The sequence below is a fragment of the Corapipo altera genome, unplaced genomic scaffold (genome assembly GCF_003945725.1).
Source record: "Corapipo altera isolate COAL_440 unplaced genomic scaffold, ASM394572v1 129632, whole genome shotgun sequence".
NCBI lineage: Eukaryota > Metazoa > Chordata > Aves > Passeriformes > Pipridae > Corapipo > Corapipo altera.
In genome coordinates, this window is record NW_020885433.1 from 1 (window position 1) to 14,891 (window position 14,891).

The following is a 14,891-nucleotide window of genomic DNA, read 5'->3' on the forward strand; positions in this document are numbered from 1 at the left end:
TAAAGTGGATTTTATGGTGAATGACCTTAAAGTCCCATAAAAATGCACCTCGTGGTGAAAGGACCTCAGAGCTCCATAAAAATGCACCTTATGGTGAAGGTTGTCAAAGTCCCATAATAATTAACCTTATGGTGAAGGACCTGGGGGCACCATTAAAATTAATCTTTTAGCGAAGGACCTGGAGCCCCACAAAAATGAATCTTATGGTGGAGAACCTCAGAGTCCCATAAAAGTGGATTTTCTGGTGAAGGACGTGGAGGTCCCATAGAAATGAATCTTGTGGTGAAGGACCCCGAAGTTCACAGAAATGGATTATTCTGGTGAAGGGAGCCCCATAACAAAGCCCCTTGTGGTGCAGTTGGTTCTGCCCCCGTTCTCTGTGGGGTGGTGCAGCAGCTCTGCCCCCCTGCCCCGTGTCCTGACCCCCCCCTGTTCCCGCAGCGCCTGCCCAAGGAGAGCCTCTACAGCCCCCCCATCGTCATCAAGGTCCTGGACAACCGTCCCTTCGGGCGCCGGCCCGTGGTGGGACAGTGCTCCGTGCGCTCCCTGGAGCCCTTCCGATGGGATCCCTCCGGCCAGGACACCGCCCGGCCCCCCGGGCACGGAGGTACGGGATGGGCTGGCACCGGGATCCTCGTGGAGCAGGGAACGGGGTGTGTGGGGAGGGACCCGCCCAGGGACACCTCCCACCAGCCCAGTTTGCTCCAGCCTGGCCTTGGACACTTCCAGGGATCCAGGGGCAGCCACAGCTTCTCTGGGAATTCTATCCCAGCCCCTCCCAACCCTCACAGGGAGGAATTCCTTCCCAATATCCCACCTAACCCTGCCCTCCCTTGGCTCAATCCATTCCCTCTTGTCCTGTCACTCCATGTCCTTGTCCAAGCCTTCCTGGAGCCCTCCCTTCTCCAGGAGGAGCCGTGGGTCGCTCTCCTGGAGTGGGTCACGTTGCTTTGAGCTCAGCCCAGCTCTAGTCATGATCCAAAAACCCCAGGAGGTGCCAAGGATGAGTTTAGCTCTGGGACTGGCTGGTGGGATGGGCTGCCCTTGGGCCAGGCTGGTCAACCTGCAGGAAGATGAACTTTGGGTGATGTGAAGGGTCTGGATGAGGTTGGGATCAGGGACACGAGCTGTGTGTGATGTGAGGACTCTGGGAGAGGTTGGGATCAGGGACAGGAGACGTGGGTGGTGTGAAGGGTCTGGGAGAGGTTGGGATCAGGGACATGAACTGTGGGTGGTGTGAGGGCTCTGGGAGAGGTTGGGATCAGGGACAGGAGACGTGGGTGGTGTGAAGGGTCTGGGAGAGGTTGGGATCATGGACATGAGCTGTGGGTGGTGTGAAGGGTCTAGATGAGGTTGGGATCGTGAGGATGAGTTTTTGGGTTCTGTGGAGGGCCCGGACAAGGCTGAGATTATGAAGATGTGGTTGGGATCAGGGACATGAGCCGTGGGTGGTGTGAAGGGTCTGGGAGAGGTTGGGATCATGAAGATGAATTTTTGGGTGGTGTGAGGGCTCTGGGAGAGGTTGGGATCAGGGATATGAGCTGGGGGGGGTGTGAAGGGTCTGGATGAGGTTGGGATCAGGGACACGAGCTGTGAGTGGTGTGATGGCTCTGGGTGGGGTCCAGGGTGTCACCCCAAGGCTGTGGGTGGGGTTGGGATCGGGAACACGAGCCATGGGTGGTGTGAAGGGTCTGGATGGGGTTGGGATCATAAAGATGAATTTTTGGGTGGTGTGAGGGCTCTGGGTGGGGATCAGGGACAAGAGCCGTGGGTGGTGTGAGGGCTCGTGGTGAGTTTGGGATCAGGGACACAAGCCGTGGGTGGTGTGAGGGCTCTGGGAGAGGTTGGGATCATGAAGATGAATTTTTGGGTGGTGTGAGGGCTCTGGATGGGGTTGGGATCATGGACAGGAGCTGTGGGTGGTGTGAGCACTCTGGGTGGGGTTGGGATCAGGGACACGAGCCGTGGGTGGTGTGAGGGCTCTGGGTGGGGTGCAGGGTGTCACCCCCAGGCTCTGGGTGCCCCTGGCTGCCCTGCCATGCCGTGCCCTCCCTGCAGACGACGTGAGCCTCACGCCCGGGGACGACATCCTCATCGACATCGACGACAAGGAGCCCCTGCTCCCCGTCCAGGTATGGAAAACAGGGCAGGGGGGCACAACGGGATCCTCTGGGTGCTCTGGGGGACCCTGGGAGGCTGGAGGGCTGAAGTGATGCCCTGGGAGGCCACGGCTGGTTCTCTCCCTCCCTTTCGAGCTTCCACCCGTGTTCTCATCCCCTTCCTCCTCCACCTGCACATCCCCAAACTCCTCCTCCTTCCCTGCTTTCGGTGTCAGGGGCTGGGTTGGCTCTTCTGGGAGAGGACAAGGGACTCTCTGCACACCAGGTTCTTCTTTTGGCATCTCCTCCTCACTGTGGGGTTTGGTTTGAGGCTGGACAAGGTCTGAAGTCACCCTTTGGGAAGGACAGGCACCGTCCCAAAGAAGGGATGGGAGGGATAATTAATCCCTTGGCGGGATTTATCCCAGCACTGGGAGGTGAACTGGTGCTGGGAGATGGGACAGATTTCCCAAGGCCAGGCTGGAAGCAAAGATTCCCCGAGGTTCCATCATCCTCACCCCACGTCAGGTCTCCTTTTCCCAGTTTTCCTCTTTGAAGGTTCCTTTGCTGCTTCCAAACCCCGTTGCTGCTTCCAGCAGCTCCAGTCCCTCTGCAGAGGGGCCTGGTGGGACTGGGATTGCAGGATCCACAATCCAGCTTGGGCAGGGAAGGAGAGGGGTGTTCCAAGCTCCCTGTGCCGTGAGTTTGAGGGATCTCAGCTGTCCCTCGTGGGTGGATCAGGCTGGACACGCCCCTGGAGCTGCTGTTCTCCTCCCTGGAGCTTCCCATTCCCGTAATCCCTGTGTTCCTGCCCCAGCAGATGTGTCCCCTCTGGGACAGCCCTGTCTGTGCCGAGCTGGGCAGATCCATGGCTGATCCATGGCTGATCCACAGGTGATCCTGGTGGCCCAGGAGCAGCTGGGAGTGGTGCCAGGAACGTTTGGTGCAGCTTCCCATGGTCTCCTGTCCCTTTGGTGTCCTGGGCACGTGCTGGAATTGCCTTTCCCCCCGTTCCAAAGGCTGGAGGTGCCACAGGGAACCTCGGGCTGGAAGAGCCTGAGCTTTGGGCCTTTCCTGGCCTTGGGCACTTCCAGGGGTGGGCAGGAAGATGTGACACTTGGGCATCAATCCTGCTCCTTGTCCATCCCCTTGGTGGCTCCCCAGCGTTTCTGTTCCCAAGGATTCCGTGGTGCCATTGGATCCCCGTGGGCATGTCCCAAGGTGGGCTCAGCCTGGGGATCCCAAATCGGGCTGGGAATGAAGATTTTGACCAGTTCCCAGCAAATCCCGTGGCTGTGGGACTCCAGCCTGGACTGGCCCTGTCCTGGCCACTTATCCCACCCCCAGGCTGGTGCTCCCACTCCAAGTCCCCATCCCTGGGAGTGTCCAAGGCCAGGCTGGACAGGGCTTGGAGCAACCTGGGCTAGTGGAAGGTGTCCCTGCCCATGGCAGGGGTGGCACTGGATGGTCTCTAAGGTCTTTCCCAACCCAACCCATTCCCTGATTCCATGATTCTGGGACCCACAGGCAGGGCTTTCTTCCCAAAAATCCTTCAGGACAACAGTAGTCATGTGCACCTTTCCTGTGACACTCCTGGAGCTGGGAGAGCTGGAGCAGCTCAGCCCTTCCCTCTGGGAATCCCTGGGGAATCCCTGGGATCTCCCACCCAAAACCTCACAGGGATTTCATGGGGATGAGACCAACCCTGCTCCCATCAGCTTTTGGGGGATGAAACCCCTGGATAGGGACACAACCCCCCCTCTGTACAGATGTTCCCAGCATTTGGAGCTCCAGGGGCTGCTCCCAGGAACAGGGAATCAGCACAGGAGCTGCAGAGATCCCAGAGGAAGGGGCAGGAGAGAGGTTTGCAATCCATACATCGTTCCTTGGGGTGGTTTAAAGCCGATGGAAAAACATCTCCCAACTCACATCAGATTCAGGGAACAGTTGAAATGGGGGGAAAAGGGGGAGAGGGACGTGGCAAAGCCAAACCCCTCCGCTCCAGCCCTTCCAGAGGGGAAGATTTGGATGATGTTTTATGGGAACAAACATTTCCCAAACAACCCCTGCCCTGAGCTGAAGTTGTTCACTTTGACCCCACGTTTGTCCTCCTCTGTTTGTTTGTTTGTCTTTCCCTTTTTGTTTTGGGAGAGGAGGGAGCTTGTTCCTGGAAAGCCAAACCAAAATTCCCACCTTCTCCCTCCCTGACCCCTGAATCCTGGCACTGGAAGCTGTTCCTGCCCTGGAGGGGGACAGGGTTGGGATGTGGGTGGATCATCAGGGTCCTCTCACCCCGCCCTGCTCCCGTTTGGGGGACAGATCTGAGGGGTCCAGGAGCACTCCCAGCCTGCAGAGACCATCCTGCTCCTTCTCCTTGGGAAAGAGGGACGGATCCCTGGCCAGGAGCCCATTCCCAAGGCTCTCCCAGCCGTGACCTTGGAAGCAGGAGCCAGGATTGTGCAGGGCTGTGCTTCAGTGGGTGGCTCCAGAGCTCTTCTCCCTCTTTGCCAGGCCTGGCCTTGGTCCCTGCTCCGATGGATGTTGGGAACAAAGGATCCCTCTGTTGTCCTCCTCGGGAACGGGGAAAACAAGCAGAGGTGAATCCCCCCTGCTCCAGGGCTGGGGAGTGTTGGCCATCCCATCCAGGGGGGAAGAGGAGTTCATCTGGAGTTCAGAGCACTTGATGTGCACGTGAACCACACCGTGGTCATCCAGAGGGATGGAAAAACCTCCCCAAACCCATGGAAAAGCTGCTTTTCCAGGCTGATCCCTTCCAGTTTGGGAGATTGACCCGGAGTGGGGTTTTGGAAGGGCTGGAGTCCTGCCTGCTCTGCATTCCCTGTTCTCCAGGGGGTCATTCCCCTGGGAAGCAGCTCGGGAAGGACATCCATGGTGTGTCCATGTGCAGCCCCAAGGGATGAGCAGGAGTTTGTCCTTCTGCTCATGGATAAATCATGGAGGGGCCGTTCCCAGCAGCCTCCCAGAGCTGGGGGGGTGTCCTGGTTGGAGCTGAGCCTCAGGGAATGTTTTCCCTGTGGAGCAGCTGGGAATGGGGTGTTTTCAGCTGGTTTCAGGTCCAGGGTGGGGCTCAGAGCAGCGTCTTGGGGGAGAGGCTCAGGGAATGCTCCTCAGGCTCAGGGAATGTCCCCCTCTCCCACCTCCAAGGGACCAACCCTTGGGAAGCAGGAGCAGATCTTGGTGCCCAGGGCAGGGATGGCAGCTCTTGGGCCGCCCAGGGCAGGCTGAGCTTGGAGCTGGGCCTTGGTCCCGAGCTTTGCTGATCCCGTTAAACCCCTCCCGGGCTCCCGGGATGAACGTGCCCCGCTGTGCCCGGGGAGATTCCCTGCTCCACTGGAAAGCATTAACAGCTTTTCCATCCCACATTTCCCCCTTTAACATCCCATCCACTCCCTGTAACCATGTCCAGTTTGCTGAACATCCCTAAAAACCCAAACCCTGCCGAGGCTGCCTCGTCCCGGGAGGCCTCACCCTCGTCCCCGGGGCGGATTTCCTTGGATTAATTGCTTTGATTTCTCCCCAGTGGTGCTTTTGCCGATGTGTGCTCCCCCTTATCCCTCTAATTCCATGGCTAACGGATCCTTTTGATTTGTAGCTTGCCGAGGGTGTGACCAGCTCTGCACTAATTACCCTCCCTCCTGCCGGGGCCCCGCCTCCTGTAGGTATCGCTTCACTTCCAATTCACGGCTTCCTTGAGGGCTTTTCTCTGGGATTGGTGGGCAGGTGGAGATGGGAAAGAGGCATTTCCTACTGGGAAAGACCCCCTTGCTGCTCGGCAAGGTGGCGGTTCCATGGGGAATGGTTTTCCCTTCCTGGCCAAGGGAAGGAGGTGGGGCTGGGGAGGAATCCCGGGTCCTGCTCTGGAGCAGGAAGGATGTGGAGCTGTTGGAGAGAGTCCAGAGGGGGCACCTGGATGAGCAGAGGGATGGAGCAGCTCTGCTGGGAGGAAAGGCTGGGAAAGCTGGGATTGTTCAGCCCGGAGAAGGGAAGGCTCCAAGGAGAGCTGAGAACCCCTTGGGGGGCCTAAAGGGGCTCCAGGAGAGCTGGAGAGGGACTGGGGACAAGGGTGGAGGGACAGGACACAGGGAATGGCTTCCCAGTGCCAGAGGGCAGGGATAGGTGGGATATTGGGCAGGAATTCCTGGCTGGGAGGGTGATGAGGCCCTGGAATAAATTTCCCAGAGAAGCTGTGGCTGTCCCTGGATCCCTGGAAGTGCCCAAGGCCAGGTTGGAGTGACCTGGGATAGTGGAAGGTGTCCCTGCCCATGGCACAGGGTGGGACTGGATGGGCTCAAATGTCCCTTCCCACTCAAACCATTCCAGGATTCTTTAATTACCCTCATCCAGCTTCTCTGGGCAACCTGTGCCAGGGCCTTCCCACCCTTACAGGCTGGAATTCTTTCCCAGTATTCCATCTATCCCAGTTCTGGTTTGGCTCTCCCTGTGTCTCTGCAGCACCTCTGGACCCAAATGTTGCCCCCTGGGGTGGTTTGTGTGTCCCATGGAGAGGATGGATGAGTGACAGTGCTGGGATCCCAACAGTGCACACAAACCCTCCATGAATCCCTTCCCCAGCCCTGTCCATCAGCATTTGGAATTTACAGGAGCGTGGGTTTGGTTTAGTTCCCATAAAATGGGGGGGGGGGGGATAAAAAAGGAGGAGAAAAGCTGCAAATTGTTAATTTAAAATAAAAGCAGCAGAGTGGGAGGCAGGAATAGACCCCTTGTCCTGGTTTTCCCCAGGATCCTACAGGATGATGGGATGTGATGTAGCAAACCCCACTTTGCAGGGAGGTGTGGATGTTCCCTTGGGAAAACCATCCTGGTTTGGGAAGCTGGTCATGGAGTTGGGCCATGAACGTCCCTGTCCCACCTCCTGCTCCTTCAGAGCTTTGGAGCTTCCCAGGAAAGCAGGAGCTGTGGGATGAGGGGCAGGGGCGGCAGCTGGGAAGGAAATATTAGGAAAAAAGGCTTTTCCAACCCAAAAGTTCCAGCCCAGTGTGGAGTCTGGGAAGGGGGTCCTGGATTTTCCCAGGATCTGCCTCCCACTGTGGTGTTAATGGCAAAGGATGGTTTCCCTCTGCCAGAGGGAGGGATGGGATATGGGGAAGGAATTCCTGGCTGGGAGGATTGGGAGGCCCTGGAATGAATTTCCCAGAGAAGCTGTGGTTGCCCCTGGATCCCTGGGAGTGTCCAAGGCCAGGTTGGAGCAACCTGGGAGAGTGGAAGGTGTCCCTGCCTGTGGAACTGGATGAGCTTTCAGGTCCCTCCCAACCCAACCCATTCCATGATTCCATGATTCTCGGGCATCTCCCAGAGGAGAGGAGCTCAGGAGGAGCCCTAAGACACCCCTGAGCCGTGGGACTCCAAGGAGGAGGCTCCCATTCCCCCTGGGAATCACTCCAAGGTCCTTTCCCCGCGGTGCCTCCCCCGTCCCTCCGGCTGAGCGTTCCTCGTCCCACACAAATATCCCAGGGAAGGACACGGGAACGGAGCCCAGCGGAGCCGAATCCACGGAGCCCAAACCTGGGAGTGATTTGGGATAATTGGTTGTTTGCTGGCTTTGCTCCCTGCAGAGCCCAGCACACATTTCACGGCTTCTCCAGTTACCGGCCCTTGGAAGAGCTCCTGGCGCTGGATGGCTCCTCCTGGGAATGGCTGCCAAGCCAGAGCTGCCTCCCGGAATGTTCCCCCTGTTCCTTGTATTCCCAGCTGGGAGACAGCCCCTGGCGAGGGGGGGGGAAAGCCCTCCCTGATCAATCCGCAGGGAATGCTGGATTCCCACCATGGAATCATGGAATGGCTTGGGGGGGATCTTAAAGCCCATCCAGTTCCATGGGCAGGGACACCTGCCATGAGCCCAGGTTGCTCCAACCTGGCCTGGGACACTTCCAGGGATCCAGGGGCAGCCACAGCTTCTCTGGGAATTCCATTCCAGGGCCTCCCCACCCTCCCAGGCAGGAATTCCTTCCTGAAGGGAGAAATCCTCCTCCCTCCAGCCCAGCCCAGAGCTGATCCTGGGATGGGCTGGAGGAACCAGGGAAAGGCCTGGGCAGCCGAACATCCCGGCCTTTTCCAGAGGGATCATCCCATCCCAGCTCCAGAGCTTTTCCCCAGCAGGAATTCTGCCTCCAGCCGGGAGGGGTGAGCAGGCCCAGCCTGAGGTGGTGGCTCAGCTGCTTTGGGCAGGTTTGTTGCTGTAATTCTCTGTATTCCCACTGGGAAGAGCCACAGTGAGCAGGAGAACAGGGATAAGGATCGAGGCTCCTGTTATCCCACTGCTGCTCTGCTCCAGGCTCTGCCTGGGCCCGATCCTGGCCCTGCCTCAGTTTCCCTGGAAGGTGCTGGTGAGGATTAAGTTCCACCAGCAGCTGATTTGTCCATAGTGTGGGAATTTCCCAGCTTTCCATGTCTTTCTCCAGATTGAAACAACCGTTCCAGCAACTTTTGGGACAGTTGGGTTGTGCTGGACAAGCCCAGGTTCCTGGGATCTCCATTTGGGAATGCATCCCATGGGATGGGCTCGTGGTCGCAGGGAACCCTGGGCAGGGGGGGGAAATCCCTGTGCCTCAGCCTTCCTGACCAAAACGAGGTTAAAACCAGGGAATTCCCCCTGGGATTGGGGAAAAAATGGGATTGAAAACGTCCCTGGAGCCGTTGGGGTGACACAGGTCTGGGTTTGGGGATCCGAGGGAGGGAAGAACTGGGGGATCAGGCAGAGCTTCGACCCCATTCCCTGTTATCCCAAGGGATGAGGAAGTGGCAGCCAATGGCTTTGCTGATCCCAAGCCCTGATCCAGGGATCCTCAAGGCCACGTCTGAGGATTCCCCAGAGGTTTCCCCACTCCATGGAAGCTCAGCACATTCCCTGAGTGCCCTGGATGTGCCCAAACCACAATCCCAGGAATTTCAGCCCACTGGGGAATTCCAGGGATTTAAGGCATTAAAAAATAATAGTATTGGAATTTCTGTATTTCTGGGAGCTTTTGGCCCTAAGATATTCCTGTCTTTGGGATTCCCCCCTGGAAGGGGCTCTCCTGCTTCCCTTTCCCTGGAAAACTGCTAAACTGGTCCCACTGGTGAAATAACCCTGGATTATCCCTCTGATCCCTTGTTAAAGGTGGATTTTCCCGTGTTAGCAGAGAATTCCAAAGCTGGGCTCCCTGGAGCTGGAAAGGCCTGGACTTTTATCCCAGTAGTGAGCAGGGAAACATTTGGGATCATGATTCCAGCCTGGGAGAATTGGGATAAAGGTGCCAGCCCACCTCGTGGTGATCCCTGCTCCGTGAGAGGGAACAGGGATGGGGAGGCAGGAAACCTCTGGATAACTCACTTCCAGGTCTGGAGCAGCTCCTTTCCAAGCTCAGATTATAGGCTTTGATCCCTTGGGATTAAATTTATCCCCAAGTGATGCTCAACCCGGGGGTTGATCCCGTGGGATCCATGGAAAAGCTGGAGAGGGAATGCAGGAGGTCCCTCAACCACCTGCTCCAGGCTCAGGGAACAGATCCCGACCTGGAGACCCTCTGGACTGTGTTGAGGATAAACCACTGGAGGTGATTTGGGATATCCTGAGGGAATTTTGGCTATCCCAGGGGAATTTTGACTACCTGGAAGGGATTTGGGGATACTTGGAGGGAGTTTTGGCTCCCTGGAGGGAATTTGGGATACCTGGAGGTGATTTGGGATATCCCAAGGTGAGTTTTGGCTCCCTGGAAGGAATTTGGGATACTTGGAGGTGATTTGGGCTGTCCTGAGGGAATTTTGGGTGTCCCAAGGTAATTTTGGCTTTTCAGAGGTGATTTGGGCATCTCGAGGGAATTTTAGCTTCCTGGAGGGAATTTTGACTACCTGGAGGGAATTTGGGATACTTGCAAGGGATTTGAGATCCCTGGTGGTGATTTGGGAGACCTGGGAGGGAATTTGGGATCCCTGGAGGGGATTTGGGATCCCTGAGAGGGAATTTGGGATCCCTGGAGGGGATTTGGGATCCCTGAGAGGGAATCTGGGATCCCTGGAGGGGATTTGGGCCCCCCTTGGTCGCTCCATGAAATCCCTCAGTCCATCCTTGGCGTGGTGGATCCATTGCTCTCCCTGCCTGTCCCATTCCCACACGGATTCATACCCTTCCCTATTAACATTCCAGCTGCTCCCCTTCCCTCCCTTTTTTAATTTTTTCCCAGTTTTTTTGTCGTGACATCCGTAAAAATCCACTAAAATCTTTCACCCCCCTCTCTTTCCTTGGGGCTGCAGAAGATCCCGTGGGTAAGTCCTGGGATGAATCCAAGTGCTTTCCTTGGAATCCCGGGGAATGTCCCTGGAAAGCCAGGATGCTCCAAGAGGAGCTTTTGAAACACTGAAACGGGGGAAATCATGGAAGGCAAATTAAGATTTTCCAAAAAAAAAAAAAGAAGGAGTTAATTTGTGTGATATTCCCATGAAATCCAACGTCTGTCCCGTTGAAATCCCACACCATTGGCTTCAAACAGAATTCCAAGAAACCTCTGGTGTAGTTCCTGCGTTGGTCTGGAATTGTGTGGCCTTCTAAAATCAGGCATCATTATTCTGTGGGAATGTTTCGTGGGAATGTTTCGTGGATTGCAGGCAAAGCCCCTCCGGCTTTGCTTTAGGAATTTAGAAAATGGGATTCTTGGAAAATCCGTGGTTTTCCCCTTGGAACAGCATCCTTGGGGCTGGAATGGTTTGCACAGGGAACGAGGCAACTGGTCCTTCCCGGTGGGAGATGAAACTGGGTGGGATTTTCCTGCTTTTTGGTCTGATATTGTGGGAAGAGGGTTTTTTGTCCTTCATTTTTCGTGGGAATGTCTGGATTGGAGGGATTTCTTCCTTCCCCCCAGGCTGTGTCGGGATGGGGGGGTTGGGTGGTGCTGGGGCACAACCAGGAAGTCAATCCCTGTCCCCAAAAATCTTGGCACCAGAGTCCAATTCGTCTCATTCCCTGCGTGGTCCCGCACGGAGAATCCCGGGAAAACCACCTTCCAAAGGGCCGGAATCTCCCTAAAAACGCTCCCGTTGTTTTCCTGGGAACTCCAGCTCTCCCTCCCAAGGAGAACCATCCTCCCGGGAGAAGGTTCACGGATTTGGGCCGGGAGAATCCCCCAAATCCCCTGGGATCAGGGCTGGAGGAGCTCCCGGGGGGATCCAACCCCCGGCGTTGGGGTCGGTGTGGGAATTCAGCTCCAGCAATTTGGGATCTTTCCTTGGATTTTTTTCTCCGGGATCTGTTGCAGGAGGAAGAATTCATCGACTGGTGGAGCAAGTTTTATGCTTCCATAGGAGAGAGGGAAAAATGCGGCTCCTACCTGGAGAAGGGCTTTGACACCCTGAAGGTGAGGGGATTCCCGCATTTCCGGCTCCTTGGATTCGCGCTCCCGGAATTTTGGGGGAATTTTTAGGCTTAGGAAAAAAAATGAAACATTTCACCCAGGGGAAAAAATGGAATATTTCCAAATGGATGTTAGTTTTAAAATGTGTATTGTTTTTTAAATAGTGCTTTAAAGATTAGTATTGTTTTAAAAATATATATATTTTTTAAAATTAAATACTGTTTTAAAAGGTAAGTATTGTTTTAAAAATATATATTGTTTTTAAAATAATATATATATATATAAATATTATTGGTTTAAAATAGAATTTTATATATAAATATAAATATTATTGGTTTAGTGTATAAATATTATTGTTTAAAATATAGTTTATATATGTAAATATAAATATTATTGTTTAAAAATATAATTTATATAAAAATAGAAATATTATTGTTTCAAAATATATTTATATAAAATAGAAATATTATCGTTTTAAAAAATGTAATTATAAATATAAATATAAATATTATCATTTAAAATATAATTTATATATAAATATCATTAAAAATGTATTTTATATATAAATATAAAGTATTATTGTTTTAAAATAGATTTTATATATAAATATAAATATTGTTTTTAAATATTTTATATATAAATATTATAATTTTAAAATATAATTTATATATAAATATAAATATTATTGTTTTAAAATATAGTGTATCCATAAATATAAACATAAATATTACCGGTTAAAAATATAATTTATATATAAATATTATTGTTTTAAAATATAATTTATGTATAAATATAAATAGAAATATTATTGTTTTAAAATATATTTTATGTATAAATAGAAATATTATTGTTTTAAAATATAATTTTATATATAAATATAAATGTAATTGTTTTAAAAATACCTACTTGGAAAATCCAAATTGCTTTGCAAAATCCTCTCCGGAAGCTCTGCTGCCTTCAGGAAATCATCACTTTGGAAGTGACCGAGGAGGTGGGGGAAGGGCCACCCTGGGAATTGTTTGGGAATGAGGAAAACCGGGCAGGATTTCACACACAGGCCCCAGCAGGGCTAAAACGGGACAAGACCTTTCCTGCCCTTAAGGAAAACGTTCCCGGCGGGAAGATGTGTCCGGTGGGAGACCCTGGAGGAGCCCTTTGTGGTGGGCTGGTGTTTATTGTAGGGTCACCAAACTCTCCATCCCCATCCTGAGGGGCAGCGGGGGCGGGAGATCCCGGGATATTTTTTTCCCTGTGGGGGGATTTTCCCGGGCCTGAGGAGGTCGGAAGGAGCCTCGTCCCCATCCCGTCTCTCCCTGCAGGTCTACGACACGGAGCTGGAGGAGCTGGAGGAGTTCGAGCACCTCTGTGACTTCTGCCACACCTTCCCCCTGCTCCGGGGCCGGAGCCGCGACTGCAGCGACGACCCCTCGGTCGTGGGGGAGTTCAAGGTGGGAGCGGCTCCCAAGGCCTGGAATTAGGGGGGGGCTGGGAGGGCCCTTCCAACCCAAACCATTCCAGGATTCCGGGAATTACAGGAGCTGCGGTTGCCCCAGCCCTGGGAGAGTCCCAAGGATAGGTTGGAGCAACCTGGGAGAGAGGAAGGTGTCCCTGCCCAGGTGGAATCAGTGGGATTTACAATCCCTTCCAACCCAAAGCATTCCAGGATTCTGGAGCCCCTCTGCTCTGGAGCCAGGCTGGGAGAGCTGGGGGGGGTTCCCCTGGAGAAGAGAAGGCTCCAGGGAGAGCTGAGAGCCCCTGGCAGGGCCTAAAGGGGCTCCAGGAGAGCTGGAGAGGGACTGGGGACAAGGGAGGGAGGGACAGGACACAGGGAATGGCTTCCCACTGGAAAAGGGGAGATTTAAATGGGATATTGGGAAGGAATTCCTGGCTGTGAGGGTGGGGAGGCGCTGGAATGAATTTCCCAGAGAAGCTGTGGCTGCCCCTGGATCCCTGGGAGTGTCCAAGGCCAGGCTGGAGCAACCTGGGAGAGTGGAAGGTGTCCCTGGGTGGAACTGGATGGGATTTAAGGTCTCTCCCATCCCAACCCATTCCGTGATTCCATGAATCCATTCTGGCTTCAAACTGCCAGAGGGCAGGGTTAGGTGGGATATTGGGAAGAATTCCTGGCTGTGGGGGTGGTGAGGGCCTGGGATGAGTTTCCCAGAGAAGCTGTGGCTGCCCCTGGATCCCTGGGAGTGTCCAAGGCCAGGTTGGAGCCCTCGGGATAACGGGAGGTGTCTCTTCCCACACTGGCCCAAGACGACCTTTCAGGTCGCTCCCAACCCAACCCAACCCAACCCATCCCACGATTCCATGATCCATCCCACCATCCACTGGGGACGCCCATCGCTCCTGAACTCCCGTGTCCTTCCCAGGGTTCCTTCAGGATCTACCCCCTTCCCGAGGATCCGCGCGTGCCGGCGCCGCCCCGGCAGTTCCGGCAGCTCCCGGCGCGGGGTCTCCAGGAGTGTCTGCTCCGGGTCTACATCGTCAGGGCCTTCGACCTGCAGCCCAAAGACTCCAACGGGAAGGTATCCCGCTATCCCGGTATCCCGGTATCCCGGTATCCCAGTGGGAATGGGCTCCGGGGGTGGGATCTTGGGACAGGTTGATTAAAATCAACCAAAACCTGTTGATTCTGCTTAAAATTTTGGGATCTGTCCCTCCTTTCTGTCTCTGTTGGAACTCTGGGGATGCCAGAGCCAACTCTTCCTCCTCCCACGGGGATTTTTCCGTAGGATTAGTTCAAATGTGGAAAGGAGTTTTGGCTTTTTAGCGGGTTTTTGGGGGGATTTTGGTGCCAAAGGGCGACGAAATTCTCTCTTTCCCAGGAATTCCTTTGCCAGTGCGGAAGGAAAATTTAGGGCAAAAAGGAAATTGGGTCTTTATTTTATTATTTTATTTTATTTTATTTTGTTTTATTTTATTTTATTCTATACTGTTTTATTTTATTCTACACTATTCTATTCTATACTATTTTATTTTATTTTATTCTACACTATTTTATTTTATTTTTATTCTATACTATTTTATTTTATTTTATTTGTTCACTTTGGGTCACTTTGCCCCCCCCCCAGAAAAAAAAAATATCTCAGGGAAAGGTCCTTTTTAACTGTCTTTGTTCCAACTGGAAAACAGGGAAAAAGTTAAGGAAAACAATGGGAAATATTTGAATAGGTGAGGAAAGAGATGTGAAATATAGAGGGGAAATAATATAGATATGAAATATATTAAATATATAAAAGAAATGTATGAAAAATATTATATATATGAAATATATGAAATAGATATGAAATATATATATGAAAAATGAGAAAATTTATATATATAAAATATATGAAATAGATATGAAAAATATACATATGAAAAAAAGAAAATATATATATATGAAATATATGAAATAGATATGAAATATATATATGAAAAA

At 52.8% G+C, this 14,891-nt stretch overlaps 1 protein-coding gene across 1 annotated transcript; it reads left to right on the forward strand.

The window, feature by feature from the left end:
- Window positions 1-441: 441 nt before the first annotated feature.
- Window positions 442-13,995, forward strand: LOC113940501 (dysferlin-like; the record flags this gene model as incomplete). Its single annotated transcript, XM_027631655.1, has 6 exons — window positions 442-607; window positions 2,059-2,132; window positions 5,713-5,775; window positions 11,369-11,467; window positions 12,784-12,912; window positions 13,840-13,995. Coding segments are annotated over 6 exons (687 nt in total), but the record flags the coding sequence as incomplete, so codon positions are not given.
- Between the last annotated feature and the right edge of the window lie 896 nt (window positions 13,996-14,891).